Source organism: Mytilus californianus, unplaced genomic scaffold (genome assembly GCF_021869535.1).
Source record: "Mytilus californianus isolate M0D057914Y unplaced genomic scaffold, xbMytCali1.0.p SCAF_1, whole genome shotgun sequence".
Taxonomy (NCBI): Eukaryota; Metazoa; Mollusca; class Bivalvia; order Mytilida; family Mytilidae; genus Mytilus; species Mytilus californianus.
This window is the reverse complement of record NW_026262581.1, coordinates 65271276-65288247: the sequence shown is the minus strand read 5'-3', so window position 1 is coordinate 65288247 and position 16972 is coordinate 65271276. Positions and strand designations below refer to the sequence as shown.

The following is a 16972-nucleotide window of genomic DNA, read 5'->3' as shown; positions in this document are numbered from 1 at the left end:
ATTGATCGACTCGTGTAAGTAATAAAATTAAAACAAATCAGCTGAGTGATTACGCAACATCCTCAGATGAAAATCATCGTAAAATGATAACTTAAACATACGGTCAGATTTCCATTTGAACAGTTTTGAAAGTTATATCCGAGGATGTTCAAAGTCGCCGTTGTATTTATTTAATTTGATCGTTGACAGTATTAGTCCTGGGTCGTATGAAAATCTAGATTTTCCTTGTCAGCCGCCATTTTTTATACGACTGCAAAAAAATTTTTGTGGTCGTATATTGGTATGACGTTGGCAACGTCGTCGTCCTCATCGACGTCGTCCGGCGTTGTCGTCCGAAGACGCATTAGTTTTCGCACTCTAACTTTAGTTTAAGTGAATGGATCTCTATGAAATTTTACCATAAGGTTCAATACCACAAAAGGAAGGTGGGGATTGATTTTGGGGGTTATGGTACCAACAGTTAAGGAATTAGGGGCCAAAAAGGGGCCAAAAATAAGCATTTTCTAGATTCCAGACAATAACTGTGGAACGGTGTATGGATCTCTCTGAAATTATACTTCAAGTTTCCATACCACAAAGGGATGGTTAGGATTTGCTTTGGGGGGTTATTGCTCAAACCGTTTAAGAATTAGGGGCAAAAAAGGGGGAAAAACAAGGTTGTCCTCATTATTGGACAAATACTTTAGTACAAAACATAATTTAAAGCAGTGTAAGGGAGATAAATCAAATACATCATTGAAATTATCTCCCTTACACTGCTTTTAAATTATGTATAAAGTAATGGTTAATGAACAATTAAGATAATTTAAAACAGTGTAAGGGAGGTAATCCAAATACAACGTTTCGGTTACTTCCCTTACACTGCTTTTAAATTATGTTTAAAGAAATGCATATTTATAAAGGAAGACCAGTATGGCGCATTAGATTTGTAAAATCTTTGACCACATTTATTTATTTGTTATGCCGAATCTAACCGTGTATTTAGATTTTTAATTTTGGGTCCAGTTTTCAAATTGGTCTACATTAAGGTCCAAAGGGTCCAAAATTAAACTTTGTTTGATTTTAACAAAAATTGAATATATGGGGTTCTTTGATATGCTGAATCTAAACATGTATATAGATTTTTGATTTTTGGCCCAGTTTTCAAGTTGGTCCAAATTGGGGTCCAAAATTAAACTTTGTTTGATTTCAACAAAAATTGAATATATGGGGTTCTTTGATATGCTGAATCTTACCATGTATTTAGATTTTTTATTTGTGGGCCCGCTATCAAATTGGTTCATATTGAGGTCAAAAGGGTCCAAAATTAAACTTTGTTTGATTTCATCAAAAATTTAATTATTGGGGTTCTTTGATATGCCAAATCTAACCGTGTATTTAGATTTTTAATTTTAGGTCCCGTTTTTTGAATTGGTCTACATTAAGGTCCAAAGGGTCCAAAATTAAACTTAGTTCGATTTTAACAAAAATTTAATTTTTGGGGTTCTTTGATATGCTGAATCTAAACATGTGTTTAGATTTTTGATTATGGGACCAGTTTTCAAGTTGGTCCAAGTTGGGGTCCAAAATTAAACTTTGTTTAATTTCAACAAAAATTGAATATATGGGGTTCTATGATATGCTGAATCTAAACATGTATTTAGATTTTAGATTTTTGGCCCAGTTTTCAAGTTGGTCCAAATTGGGGTCCAAAATTAAACTTTCATTGATTTCAACAAAAATTGAATTCTTGGGGTTCTTTGATATGCTGAATCTTACCATGTATTTAGATTTTTTATTTGTGGGCCCGCTATCAAATTGGTTCATATTGAGGTCAAAAGGGTCCAAAATTAAACTTTGTTTGATTTCATCAAAAATTGAATTATTGGGGTTCTTTGATATGCCAAATCTAACCGTGTTTTTAGATTATTAATTTTGGGTCCCGTTTTTTTTTAATTGGTCTACATTAAGGTCCAAAGGGTCCAAAATTAAACTTAGTTTGATTTTAACAAAAATTGAATTCTTGGGGTACTTTGATATGCTGAATCTAAACATGTGTTTAGATTTTTGATTATGGGACCAGTTTTCAAGTTTGTCCAAGTTGGGGGTCCAAAATTAAACTTTGTTTGATTTCAACAAAAATTGAATATATGGGGTTCTTTGATATGCTGAATCTAACCATGTATTTTAATTTTGGACATTGGACCATAATAGGTAAATTAAAAAAATTGAAGTTCTTAGACCACATTCTTTCTGTGTCAGAAACCTATGCTGTGTCAAATATTTAATCACAATCCAAATTCAGAGCTGTATCAAGCTTGAATGTTGTGTCCATACTTGCCCCAACTGTTCAGGGTTCGACCTCTGCGGTCGTATCAAGCTGCGCCCAGCGAAGCATTTTATTTTACCTGTGAGACTTGTCAATCACAAGTTGTCTCCCTTTTACCGATATTGATAGCGATTTGACTTCGCTATGAAGTCAGTCGGCTGAACAGATTTAGCGATTTTCAAAATTCTTTGGCGACTTAAATCGTCATTTCGCCGGCAAGATTATGGCCTGTATTTATGTAACAGAAGTATTCTTCTTTCCAATAAATAGCTAAAAGTTTACATTTTAACAACTTTGTAAAACTGCTATATTTTGGGGCCAAAAAGGGGTCTTACTGGACCTACTCCTTTCATTTAAAAACTTGTTATACTGCAATAGAACTATGGAAAGTTGTTTTATTATTCATCTGAGATTAAACATCTATATCAACTATACTTCAGTCTTATGAACTGTCACTTTAAGAGCACCAATAAGAAGAATGTTAATGAATGAAATAGCCTAAAATTTCAAATCTATTATGTGTTCATATGTTGTTTAATATATTTTTGAGACAACAGTTATCTCCACTTATGCCATAGTGTATAATTTAAAATTCAGAAAAAAGAAAATCAAACTTGAAATTTTCTAACAAGTTTACAATATACCATTAAGTAAACTAGAGTTTGAATGGACCTAATTTTATGGAGGTTAATTTTTACATTTATTTTATACTCTCCAAAAGTGAATTATCTTGGGAAATCTGGACAACCATTTGAAAAAAGAAGAAGGTCATCATCATCTTGGATGGGATTGCAATTTATTTTATCATTACTTTTGATCTTTTTGGAAGTATTATGCACCAACAAGCACACAAAAAGGTAAGAATTGTTATATGCAAAATTTTAGCCATCAGTGAAGATTTCATGGCATAATTGGGTCTCAAAGTTGAGAGGAAAAAGTCCAGCTAAAAAAATGGCTTCAGCATTATGATGTCGTAAGAAGGCATCACAGTAAAACATCAAAATAGCCTTTAAAGACATCATAATCATATGGAATAGTTAAATACCAGCTTCTTCATCCTCCTCTTCTTCCAAATCACTTCCCATGGCATCTTTTTTCTTCAATCTTTTAATTTGACGTAACTGGTGTTGATAGTTTCTTATTTCTTCATCACTTTCATCACTATCAACAAGACCCAAAACTTCATCCTATAATATTCAGAGCTTTTTAATATATTTATAACACATTAGTACAAGTTTTGTTTCTGGTGTTTTGTATAAACATGTTAGTTCTGCCAAAAGGGTCAAGTGTGCTTTTAACAATTGCTGAAATCCATATCTGTAACTTTCAAAAATAAACTGTTATCACAGAGATATGTCTCGCCTTTTTGTAATTTTGATAATGCAAATGTTGAAATTAAAATAGCAATACTTTAATATGTACCCGGTAAGTTATGCAAATATTCAAAGTCGATGAACCATGACTGAAGGTACATGGCTAAACAATCTCCATGGAATGAGATGTGCCAATGCTCATACAACTGCATACCAAATACCATTGACTTATTATAAGTCGTTCCCTTTAAACAAACCTAAACTTGTAAACTGTGTAAAAGTTTCAAAATCAATGAACCATGATCAGGGGTGGGGCAATAAAATTTCCATGGAAACGATACTTGCAAATGCCAATACATTTGCATACCAAATATCATTGACTTAACATTAGCAGTTCATCTTAAACTGATCTAATCACAAACTAATACATGCAGTGTTCCCGCCTGCCCTAAATAGAAGGGCGGCCCGCCCTTGGTGCCCTTACCCCCGGCCTTCTGCCCTCTAAAGTAAAAGAATGCACCCCTCTGCCTTTTCAAAAAAATAAAATTTCCAAATTTCATGCCTACCGGCGTTTCCGGTAAAATTGTTACCTGATTGTGTAACACTAATTAACTGACAATGGGATTAAGTTAAATACCTAGTGCTTTGGCAGTTTTATCACCTTTGTTAATGATTGTTTACTGCTAATTAGTGGATTTAAGATAATTGAACAAATACTAGATATTTAATACAGAATGAAATGTCCACATGTTATTCATTTGTAATGTTTATGTTCAGCATGTACACCTGAAAAATTTATTTCAGTAGGCATAACATAAAAAATAAAATCTTAAACAATTTTAAAGGCAAACATAGTTTTGGCTTAATTGGTAAAAAATGTTCTGTTTCATAACCATGAGTATGAAATTTAAAGAGGAATCAAAGAAATTTGTACTTTGAACATAACAAGATTCACTTCCTGTTTTTAATACTTCTTGTATTTTATAATCCTCCTGACATAGGAGCACTCAACAAATTTATTTTTAACAATGATGGAGAAAAAAGTAACTGTTTATACCTTCAGCAATATATTATTGCATCAATATAAAATATGATCATCTCCTGTCTCACCTGTTATATTTATAAAACTCCTTACTGAGGAGCACTTTGGTGTGCACTTAAAAATACTTTTTTGTAACAATTCAAATGATAATTAATAACTCTCAATAACATATATACTATATGTTTGAACAAGTAATTTAAATGTAGATAATTTAATTACATTCAACATTCAATTTTGCATGTATAACTCCATCTTCCAAAACTACTTGTTTATTTTGGTATAAGTTATAAAACATTGAAATTTCTGATTATTATTTTCCATACCAAATGTACAAGTTTGTTTAGATTAACATCAAAATGATATGCTTTGCTTCATGGTATGATAATTTGATGAAAAAAAATTCTTACTGGAACCAACATCAAGAACACATTAATTTCTGAATATGGTTTAGATACAACTAATGTTCTCCAGCAGAGCCTAGCAATATTCAAGGTAATTTACACACTGTCCAACATTGCCCTTAAAATCTTGGTTATAACGCTAAAGTGCCCTTTCAGACAACTAGCACCCTTCTGCCCTGAGATTCAAGCTGGAACACTGACATGTAAACTAAGCAAAAGTTTCAAAGTCAATAGACCATGACTGAGGGGGCGGGGCCATATATTCTCAATGGAAATGAGAGGTGCTAATGCTTATACAACTGAACACCAATTAACATTGGCCTACCACTAATGGTTCCCCTTGAACTGACCTAATCACAAACTAATACATGTTAACTTAGCAAAATTTTCAAAGTCTATAGACCATGACTACGGAGGTGGAGCCAAATAATCTCCATGGAAATGAGATATGCCAATACTTTTACAACTGCATACCAAATATCATTGACCTACCACTAGTGGTTCCCCATAAATTGACCTAATCACAAACTAATACATGTAAACTATGAAAAGTTCCAAAGTCAATAGACCTTGACTGAGGGGGCGGGGCCAAATAATCTCCATGGTAATGAGATGTGCCAATGCTAATACAACTGCATACCAAATATCATTGACCTACCACTAGTGGTTCACCATGAACTAGACCTAATCACAAACTAATACATTGTTGACGCCGCCGTCGCCGCCGACGCCGGAAACAGCATACCTATGTCTCGCTTTTTGACTCCGTCAAGGCGAGACAAAAATTATTTTAATAATCTTTCCTCTGATAACAGTTAAGCTATTTTTCTGAGTCATTCCTAGGTATCAATCTAAAGTTACCTTATGATTCTATTATTGCACAAATTTTCATTGCAAATACACAGCCTATTGTCAGTAAAACATACATGGTTGTCTATAATTGCTTACATCCACTTCATTTGAACTTTGGTGGATAGTTGTCTAATTGGCAATCATACCTCATCTCCTTTCTTTTATATGGAAATGGTCTGATAGTACCCTATTTGGAATGTCTAAAATTTGATACAATGATCCTTTGTGGAATAAAACAAATAGTAAAAATCTAAATTGAAGAAAAAAGTTTCTCTAATTCTTCGTCAATTTATCCCTTTCTGCACCCATTGTATAAAAAAAAATTAATCAACGTGTGGTTCGTTTGATCTCAGTTCTTCATTGGTTAAAGTCCGATTATGACATCGAATTTTCTTGCTTTCCTCTGAATTTCCTATTGTGACGGCATGAAAAAAGGCGACCATGCCTGATGACGTCACATAGAAAGAACACATCTTTTTGCAGATCATTCGAAAAGAAGGAATAAAGCCTGCGTATTGTTTGAAAATCATTAGAGAAACAGATTCCACCACAAAATCTTGTGTAATACGATATTTATCCACTCTCGACAGTTAAATTTTAAATATTTAAAACGCTTGTCAAGCCTCACGTTTTAAATTTGAAAATTTAACTGTCGAGAGTGGATAAATATCGTATCATACTTGATGCAGTGGTAGAATCTATATGCATCTGCAATTATAAATTTAACAGATGACTGTAATAATGCTCTATCAGACTTTGAAATATCTACCTCAGATTCTGATTCCATGTCAACATCATCTTGTATTCCTTTTCCTAGCAAAACCTATAAATTGAAAAAAAGAAATCTATATTAAGAAAGGAAATTACAATGTCTTAATCTTAAAAGTAATGTCAAAAGTTTGAAATCCAAAATAAATGGGACAGAACTGAAAACATTTATTAACTATTTAAAACTATTATTAACCATAATTTTCCTGAGAGAATACACTTTTTAGTACTACATTATAAGTAACAAAATATCAACCATTCATAAAATAGTTTTTGGCATCAATTTTACTGTTTTGTTTCTTCTTTTTCAAGGAGATACTGAAACTTCCTTTCCAAGCTGTTCTAATTACATGTATTACTATAGTGCACAATAAATCTAAAAGAAATAGGTATTCACAAATCTAATCATATACCAAGGATAAATAAAATGCTTCGCTGAGCGCAGCCTGATACGACCGCAGAGGTCGAACTCTGAACAGTTGGGGCAAATTTGGACACAATATTCAAGCTTGATACTGTCTGAATTTGGATTGTGATCAAATTTTTTCTGACACAAAATAAATGTGGTCAAAGATCTTACAAATCTATTGCGCAATACTGTGCAATTGAAGGTTTCTTTTTTCTTCTTGAAACTTTTCAAAAATTTGAAATTTGAAAAATTTTGAAAAAAAAATATAAACCCCTTAAATAATATCCACCCCTCCCCAAACTTTTTGAATCCCTCCTTGGAGCAATTACCCCCAAACTCAATCCCAGCCTTTCCTTTGTAGTATGAAACCTTGTAGTACAATTTCAGAGAGATCCATTCACTTAAACACAAGTTATTGTCTGGAAATTAGAAAAATGTTTGTTTTTGGCCCTTTTTTTACCCCATATTCCTGCATGTTTGGGGCAATTACCCCCAAGCTCAATCCCAGACTTCCCTTTGTGATATGGAACCTTGTGGTACAATGTCAGAGAGATCCATACACTCACACACAAGTTATTTTCCGGAAACTACAAAAATGCTTGTTTTTGGCCCTTAATTCCTTAACTGTTGGCACCATAACCCCCAAAATGAATCCCAACCTTCTACTTGTGGTATTAAACATTATGGTACAAATTCATAGCAATCAAAATACTTATACACAAGTTAATATCCTGAAACTAGAAAAATGCTTGTTTTGGGCCCCTTTTTGGCCCCTAATTCCTAAACGGTTAGGACCATCATCCCCGAAATCAATACCAACCTTCCTTTTGTGGTATTCAACCTTCTTAAAAAATTTCATAGAGATCCACTCACTTAAACTAAAGTAATTGTCCGGAAACCAAATGTGTCTTCGGATGACAACGCAGACGTCGACGACGACGACATCATACCAATATACAATCCCAAAAAAATGTTTGCCGTCGTATAAAAATGTGTTGGGATTCAAAAATAACATATTTATACAGTTACATGGAGACATGGATGAACCTTTGGTTATTTTAGAGCTTATAGTGAAGTGGTCAGACTATCCATGTCGTTTTCAATATCTAATTCCACCAATAAATAATGGTTATTGTGCTGAAGAAACAAAATAATGTGCCACCAAAAAGCCTTACATATTTTTTAAATATAACTCAGAGTGATAGTTTATCTAACCTTGTCCTTTTTAGCATGGAATTCATCAATATCATCCATAAAATACTCCTCAGATGTAGGATCTGGCTCATTCCCTTTACTGAAAGTATCTTCATCATCACTGTTATATACAGCTACTTTTTCTTTCCCTCCTTTTCTCCTGATAAAAGATATATATCAGCAATAAATAGAAAATAAGATAGTGGTAGGCCATATCTTAAGTTCTTTAAGCAAAATAGAGAAATTATTATTTTTTTATTAATTTATGTATTCCACATTTCTGGAGCACAGAAAATGCCATAAAGCAGACACTCATGGTTCTTAACTACCATACATGTATTTGCCAGTTTTGCCTGATTTCAAATACAAATGAATGAAATGAAATTCTAAATTTTGCTGCTCAAATTGGATTGAAACATTTATTTACACCGTGCATTTTTAATGCCCTTTTGTCTAATATTGCAATGATTGGTTATCAGTAACAAAAACATTATTGGCATGCTTATCTCATAATAATACTGTCATTCCGTATTCTGTTACTTTTTCAATGCCACTAGGGGATTATAAGCAAATGTTCAGGACAAAGGAACATTTTCATTGTCTGTTAGACTTAAACACAGGGACACATTTTGGAGTATTCATAAGTGCTGTGGTTAATTCAGAAATTTTTCTTTAAAGAGTAAAAAGAGAGATTGATTGAACGATTGTTAGTCATGTTGGTGTTTAAAGCCACTTTCAACACTTTGGGTTATGTCGTTGTGGATGAAGTGTAAAATGAAGTGACGTCTTCAACAATATAATACAGAGAAATGTGTCCAACAAAGTTATCAATGGTTTCAATGTTGAACCAGACTTGAGAAAAATGGATTGCTGTTATGTACCAATTAGCAAACTATCAAAATGTATCCAGTTTAATGTAATCACTGAAGCACCAGGCAACACAAACATCAACTGTTCACAAAGGAATTTATTTCAAAGCCTGATGAGGAAAACAAATGTTGTTGACTGGAAATAAAGGGCAAATAGAAAGCTAGAAAAACCTTCTGTCAATTCACAATTTAATTTGGAATTCATAATTATTGTCAATCTTCAAAAACTGATGATAACACTAGATCTATAAATGTGGTTCTCATATATGTTTTATAGAAGAATATTACAAAAAAATAATATTTTAAGGTGGTACCAAACACCTTGACTAAAATTAATTTGGCTCGTTTAATTTTCATAAAATTTTGACAAAATATTTACTTTGAACCTTTGACAAAAATATAAAAATTTCAAAAAACTTGAACCACACACTTTATCGAAAAAAATTCATTGGATATATAGCAGTTTGACAAACACTAATTTTGATCATTTAGAAGCTTAATATTTTCTTAACAATAGAACGTGATTAAAGCGTTCAGCTGATTTTTACAGAGTTATCTCCCTGTAGTGTTATGTACCACCTTAAATGTGAGCTTCAATTTTGGCCATATTAAACATTGTGTTAACTGCTTCCTCTTATTATATATGATTCACAAAATTCTTTTTTCTGGTCTAATAAAGAAATTTAGTTTATATCAATATCAAAGTTCCATAAAAGAATAATTTTCTAAAAAATAGTGGAAACATTGTCTTGTTTTATTCAATTATGTTATGCGTAAATGCATAATTTTGCTATACATTTACTATGAAAATATTACATCAAAATTGAATAAAATATAAAACTCAACACAGGGTCCTGTCTGGTATTGGGTCCATTCGCTCCCAATGCACGTTTGCACCCAACACAATCACCCCCTGGGTCAATTCGCACCCTATATTTATTCAAATACCGATTGAATATTAGATGTTTTTATATTTATAAATCAAAATATTTATATTTTCATAATAAAATTTGGGAATTTCAAAATTAAATATTTTTTGGAGGGATTTAATGTGTATGGACCATTAGAAAAACCAATTGACGATTTCCGCCACAGTAGACTTTAAACTTTGATTATTTGAATTTAATACATAAATTCTTAAATGAACTATTTATATTAGTGCATATTAGAAAGTATTGGTGTGTGAATGGTGTACAATGTGATGTGATGTTTCAGGTTTTTTTTTATATTATTTTAGTGCTCTTTTTTAAAAATTGTATCAAGTAGTTACTCTAAACATTTTAGTGCTGTTTTGTAAATGAAATACTTCATGTACGGTTAAAGAACCTGTTTACGTTTTTAGAATGTCACTTTATTTTGAAACAATAAAAAATACAAGTTTACTTATAGCAAAACACTAACTAAAAAAAGATTAAACAATTATCTGTATCTGTATATTATACAGTGCAGGATTGGATTGCGGATATATGCGCACTGGAAAGAGAGCTCGTTCATGTTGGTTAGTCAACACAAAACCAATAAAAAGGGTGCAAACAGACCCAGGGTACTAAAGTGTGGGGTGCGAATGTCAAAGGTGTGAACGTGAATGGGAGCGAACGTAATTTTGGACGAATGGACCCAGATTCATCCTGTCTTCTCATACCAATTGACTAAAATTATCGGTAGGATCCATATATTGGTGGTGGGTTTGGGGAAAATATGCAATTCATCTATCAAAACTTGTATGTTGGCGCTGTGTGACATAATATGAAGTCCCAAATTGCCTTTAAGAAATGTTCTCTTTCAAAATGGAAAAAAAGAAAAGGGGTGCTCTTGGGTGCCACATGCTGACATGGAACCCAAGAAGGGCTTTAAAACGGCGCGTTAGAGTGCACGGACAGAAAGTAGGGCAAAGACCTACACAATAAACCTTGAATAACAGCGGAGAAATAAATGACAAAAGGATCTTTCTCACTTTTTGGGCATTTTCAATGTTTTTTAACTTCACACGTGGTTTTGTTTTTCTTTAGTATATACTTCCGGAATATACTTTTTAAATCTCTCTTTTAGAGAGTACCGAATTACAACTTAGTGTAAAAGTCAAAATTAACCCAAAAGAAAGGTTCTTTGAAAGTCCAGCTTATATAAATTATTAGGTGAAAAAAAGGGATAAAAAAATTAAATCTTAGAATTCGAAATTAAGTAATTTGGGTGCTTTAAAAAAGAAAAGCAATACGTGAACTTAGAAAAATAAATGTCTTTTTTTATCCATTTGAAATACAATACAGAGTGGTGGCCCATGATTTTTGGTACCGTTTGATATAATACCCTAGAATATTCTTTTCAGAAATATTAGTAAATAAAATAAAAAAAAATATTTTAAATATGGATGGATGTGTGTTTGCTATATTCATAATAATTATTTGATTTTGAATATTGCAAAATAAATATTTATTTATACTAAAAATTGATTATCATTTAAAACAAATCAATATTATCTAGCAGGCTATTTCTCAAATTAAAAAAATATATATTAAAATTCCTGGTTTTGATTCTGTATAATATTTAATCAAACTGAATATTTGATATTAACAAAATCGTTTTTTTATTTATCTAAAATATATTTGTCAAATATAAATAGAAAAAAGAAACAATTTGTAATATTGATATATAATTTTCAATATGAAAATAGAATTAGGGTGACTGATCTATTAATCACAGATTCCCCAACCTGAAGAAATTGTTTTCTTGGTAACATGACCCCCACTTATGTCCACTAGCTAAATCAAATTGGACATGTATATTACATCCATTAAATCATAATGAAATTTTAAAAGATTCTGTCAAGTCAATCTTAAGTTATAATTGGGGAAAAAAACTGTTTTAAAGCTAATCAAGGGGCATATCTCTTGAACAGTAAATGCAAAAAACTGTTAAAATCAAAAAGGACTCATGACATATTGGGAAAATCTAAACAGATTTTGTCAAGTGTTATTTAACTCTTATCTGAAAAAAGATAACAAAAGTAAGAATTAAATAAAATAATCTTTTTTTTTAGATTATAAAGGAGCATAATTTTTTTACTGTAAATGCCAAAAGGGTCGAATATGACCAACAGTTTATGGTTTCCAGATTTTTTTTTTTTAACCATTTGTCTAACTTTAAACAAACTTAATTTGATAGTGCCCTATAAAGGGATGACAAACAGCCCTATCGATTTTGGGGTCAACTTGTCTAAGGTCAATTTCCCAGCAGCTATTGAGAGACTGAAATTTCAGCAAAACTTCGGTTTCAAGATGTTATCCTTTGAAAAATTTGTCTAACTTTTATCATAGTTGGTGTAATAATGCCCTATGGAATAAAGATGACCTTTATTGATTTTAATGTCACTAATTCAAAAGTCAAAGTCAATGTAACAGCAGCAAAATTTAAGTTTCTGGGTTATATCTGTTGAAATTAATGGTCAACATCAATAAAACATAATAATTCTGGACTTTGAATATTAATGAGTTATCATTTTATATAATATAAGAACAGAGTTCCAATGTTCTCTGTGTTGCACATATTTTATCTATCCAAGGTACAGGGGCAATGACTAAAAAAGCACTTTTTTTTGTTCTTTAAAACTTTTTATTAATATCTTAAGAGAAATGAAGGCTTGAGAGCAAATGCAATGTGATTTCCATTATAATTTATATTTCCAAGGGGCATAACTCGTTAAAAATATTTGATTAGAACTTATTTTGAAAGAGTCAAAGACATTGCTGATATAAACCTATGATATAAGTTTCATAAAATTCCTGCAAGAATTGAACACATGAGAGCAATAACATTGCAATTTTCCATATAATCAATATTTTCAAGGGGCATAACTCTTTTAAAAATGATTGATCAGCACTGATTTTTGAACGCTTCAAGTACATTGATGATATAAACCTATAATATAAATTTCATAAAAATCTGGCAAGAATTGTACACATTAGAGCGCTCATAACGCAATTTTTACATAAAATTAATGTTTCCAAGGGGCATAACTCTTTTAAAAATAATTGATCAGCACTGGTTTTAGAACTCGTCGAAGACATTGCTAATATAAACCTATGATATAAGTTTCATAAAATTCTGGCAAGAAATGTACACATGAGAGCGTTAACGATGCAATTTCCATAAAATTAATGTTTCCAAGGGGCATAACTCTTTTAAAAATAATTGATCGGCACTGATTTTAAAACTCGTCCAAGAAATTGCTGAAATAAACCTATGATATAAGTTTCATAAAAATCTGGCAAGAATTGTACATGTGAGAGTGCTTACAAGACCGGACAGACTCCCGGTATTTCCAGGTCCCCCACAACGCATTTTGCGGGGAACAACAAATCATTAATACATTCCTCAATGACCTGCCAAAGTGATTCCCCAATATTCACCATAATAAGTAACTAGAGGCTCTAAAGAGCCTGCGTCACTCACCTTGGTCTATGTGCATATTTAACAAAGGACACTCTCAAACATAGACGAGAATAGAATTCATGACAAAAATCTCTGTTTTGTTGATCTTGTATTGCTGATCATTAAGTCTGTTTAGTTTCTCTCTATCTTCTTTAGTTTTTGCTCAAAACACAAAAGAGGGTAAAAAAAAATTATCATTTAAGGGCAATAACTCCTATATAAAGTGACAGTCTACTAACTATATCGGCAAAATTTGACTTGTTAGTAGATCTTGCCTAGCTGATAATTTTTGTGATTTAATGTGTCCATTTATCTATAATAATTTTTATCATATAAGGCAAAACCCCAAAACAATGATTAAAATTGTCATTAAAGGGCAATTACTCCAATAAGGAGTTGTTGAACGACTTTCTCCAAATCACCTTAATTGTAGATCTTGTCTTGCTGATCATTTTTGCTTATTTATCTTTCTATCTATAATAATTTTTAAGATACAAGGCAAAAATGCATAAAATTGGTAACAAGAGTGCACACGCTGAAATGTCTCGCCTTCTTTACTAATCATTGATATTATGTTGATAGTCCTAAATATAAAGCTTTATTACAACTGTCACATAAACTTAACATTAACCAAGTAAACTAAACATTGACCAATGAACCATGAAAATGAGGTCAAGGTCAGATGAACCATGCTAGGCAGGCATGTACAGCTAACAATTCTTCCATACAACAAATATAGTTGACCTATTGCTTATAGTTTAAGAAAAACAGACCAAAACACAAAAACTTAACACTGAGCAATGAACCTTGAAAATGAGGTCAAGGTCAAATAAAACCTGCATAACTGACATATAGATCATAAAATATTTCCATACACCAAATATAGTTGAACTATTGCATATAGTATTAGAAAAAAAGACCAAAACTCAAAAACTTAACTTTGACCACTGAACCATGAAAATGAGGTCAAGGTAAGATGACACCTGCCAGCTAGACATGTACACCTTACAATCATTCCATACACCAAATATAGCTGACCTATTGCATGCAGTATTAGAAAGAAAGACCAAAACTCAAAAACTTAACTTTGACCACTGAACCATGAAAATGAGGTCAAGGTCAGATGACACCTGCCAGCTAGACATGTACACCTTACAATCATTCCATACACCAAATATAGTAGACCTATTGCATACAGTATAAGAAAAACAGACCAAAACACAAAAACTTAACTATAACCACTGAACCATGAAAATGAGGTCAAGGTCAGATGACACCTGCCAGTTGGACATGTACACCTTACAGTCCTTCCATACACCGAATATACTAGACCTATTGCTTATAGTATCTGAGATATGGACTTGACCACGAAAACTTAACCTTGTTCACTGATCCATGAAATGAGGTCGAGGTCAAGTGAAAACTGTCTGACGGGCATGAGGACCTTGCAAGGTACGCACATACCAAATATAGTTATCCTATTACTTATAATAAGAGAGAATTTAACATTACAAAAAATCTGAACTTTTTTTTCAAGTAGTCACTGAACCATGAAAATGAGGTCAAGGACATTGGACATGTGACTGACAGAAACTTCGTAACATGAGGCATCCATATACAAAATATGAAGCATCCAGGTCTTCCATCTTCTAAAATATAAAGCTTTTAAGAAGTTAGCTAACGCCGTCGCCGCCGCCGCCGCCGCCGCCGCCGGATCGCTATCCCTATGTCGAGCTTTCTGCGACAAAAGTCGCAGGCTCGACAAAAATCATCTTCAAAGGGCAATAACTTTAATAATGAGTCGACTGCCAATTTCGACCATGTTTGACTTATTTGTAGAACTTGTCTTGCTGATCATTTTTGCCCAAGTTTCTCTCTATCTGTCATAGTTATCAAGATAATAAGCAAAAATGAAAAAAAAATGGTAAAATTTGTCATATAAGGGCAATAACTCCTATAAGAAGTTGTCTGACAGTTTTGACGTATGTGGACAATTGGTAGAGCTCAACATTCTGAACATTTTTTCACCTGTCAGATTTTCTCTATTTATAAGGGTCTTGTGTGAACTGTATTTGCAATGCCCTTGACTGTTCAAACATAACTATAATACATCCAGGAAATTGCAGCATGTGCATTGTATTATGTTAATTATATTTTTTTCATTTGTGCTGATCATTAATCATAAATTTTGTATAGTAACCATGTGCCTACATAGGAAAGGAAAGTATTGACATAAATCTTTGTTTATATGTTCTTTTAAAAACATTGTGGTGCATTGTTTTGATTTATTTTTTTGTTCTTTTTCCTATGTTGTTTCATTTAGGTACATAGTGGTGCATTGCTGTTTGGATATGTTGGTTTTTAGTTGCATCTTCTGGCCAGTGACAATGGGATATAAGGGATAAGTATTTACATAAATTTCGCAAACTACAATGTTCAAGCTCGCTTCAGAACATACATCATGCTGATCAATTAAATCCAGTATTTGGAAAAGCAACACACAAACCCAACAGTTCTTGGTGATCTTTCTTTTATTTTGTTATAATTTCAATTTTTGGTAGCTATTTAACATGGAAAAAGCCCTAAAAAGTGGAGAAGACATTCATTTATTCAACATAACAGTATGAGAAGATTGATATTATAATTTATAAGAACCAGCACAAATTATATCTTAGTGACCATTTTTAATGATAAGTACTTAAATCTTCATCTGCAGTAAAAACTGCAAATTTTGTAGTTACTAACAAACATTTAAAAAAAGTACCTATACCTGTAGATATTGGGATGTTTAGAAGTAAGAATTTTGTGTAACCCTTAATGCTACCTAGAAATATCAGCCCTGAAGCAAAAATCTAAAAATACACAGCATATAGCATTCAATAGAATAAATATGGCATTGACAAAGAGATGTGTTTTGCCTGTATGCAATTTTGATACTATAATGCAAATGTTAAAATTAAAATGGCAATATTTTTACATGTAATCTATGCAAAACATCTTCAGTCATTGAACCATGACTGAAGTTGCAGAGCCAAATAATTTCTTTAGAAATGAGATATGCCAATGCTAATACAACAGCATACCAAATATCATTGACTTACCATTAGTTGTTTACCTTAAATTAACCTGATCACAAACTTTATAAAACTGTTGATGCCAACACAACTGCCTGAGACAGCAAGCTTAGGTTAAGTCTGCAACTATTTCATAGCAAAACAAAAACAAACTACCCTTGGTTGATAATTGATAATCCACCATAACACAAATATCCACACCCTAGGGCATCATTACAAAAAATATCCAGAAAGGTACCCCTATATTCTAAGATCAGGATGACATCATCAAGACAGAGTGAGACTACTGCCTAAAAACTACTGTCATATAAATA

At 32.2% G+C, this 16972-nt stretch overlaps 1 protein-coding gene across 1 annotated transcript in view; it reads right to left on the bottom strand.

The window, feature by feature from the left end:
• The window catches only part of LOC127706220 (something about silencing protein 10-like), a 31845-nt gene extending 20664 nt beyond the window's left edge, over nt 1-11181 (bottom strand). Inside the window, exons 1-4 of the mRNA XM_052210704.1 lie at nt 11111-11181; nt 8309-8447; nt 6686-6739; nt 3354-3495 (exon numbers count right to left, since the gene is read on the bottom strand). Coding sequence (XP_052066664.1) covers nt 3354-3495; nt 6686-6739; nt 8309-8447; nt 11111-11121 — 346 coding nt within the window. The 5' untranslated portion in view covers nt 11122-11181. The remainder of the gene's footprint in view (nt 1-3353; nt 3496-6685; nt 6740-8308; nt 8448-11110) is intronic.
• Nucleotides 11182-16972: the final 5791 nt, after the last annotated feature.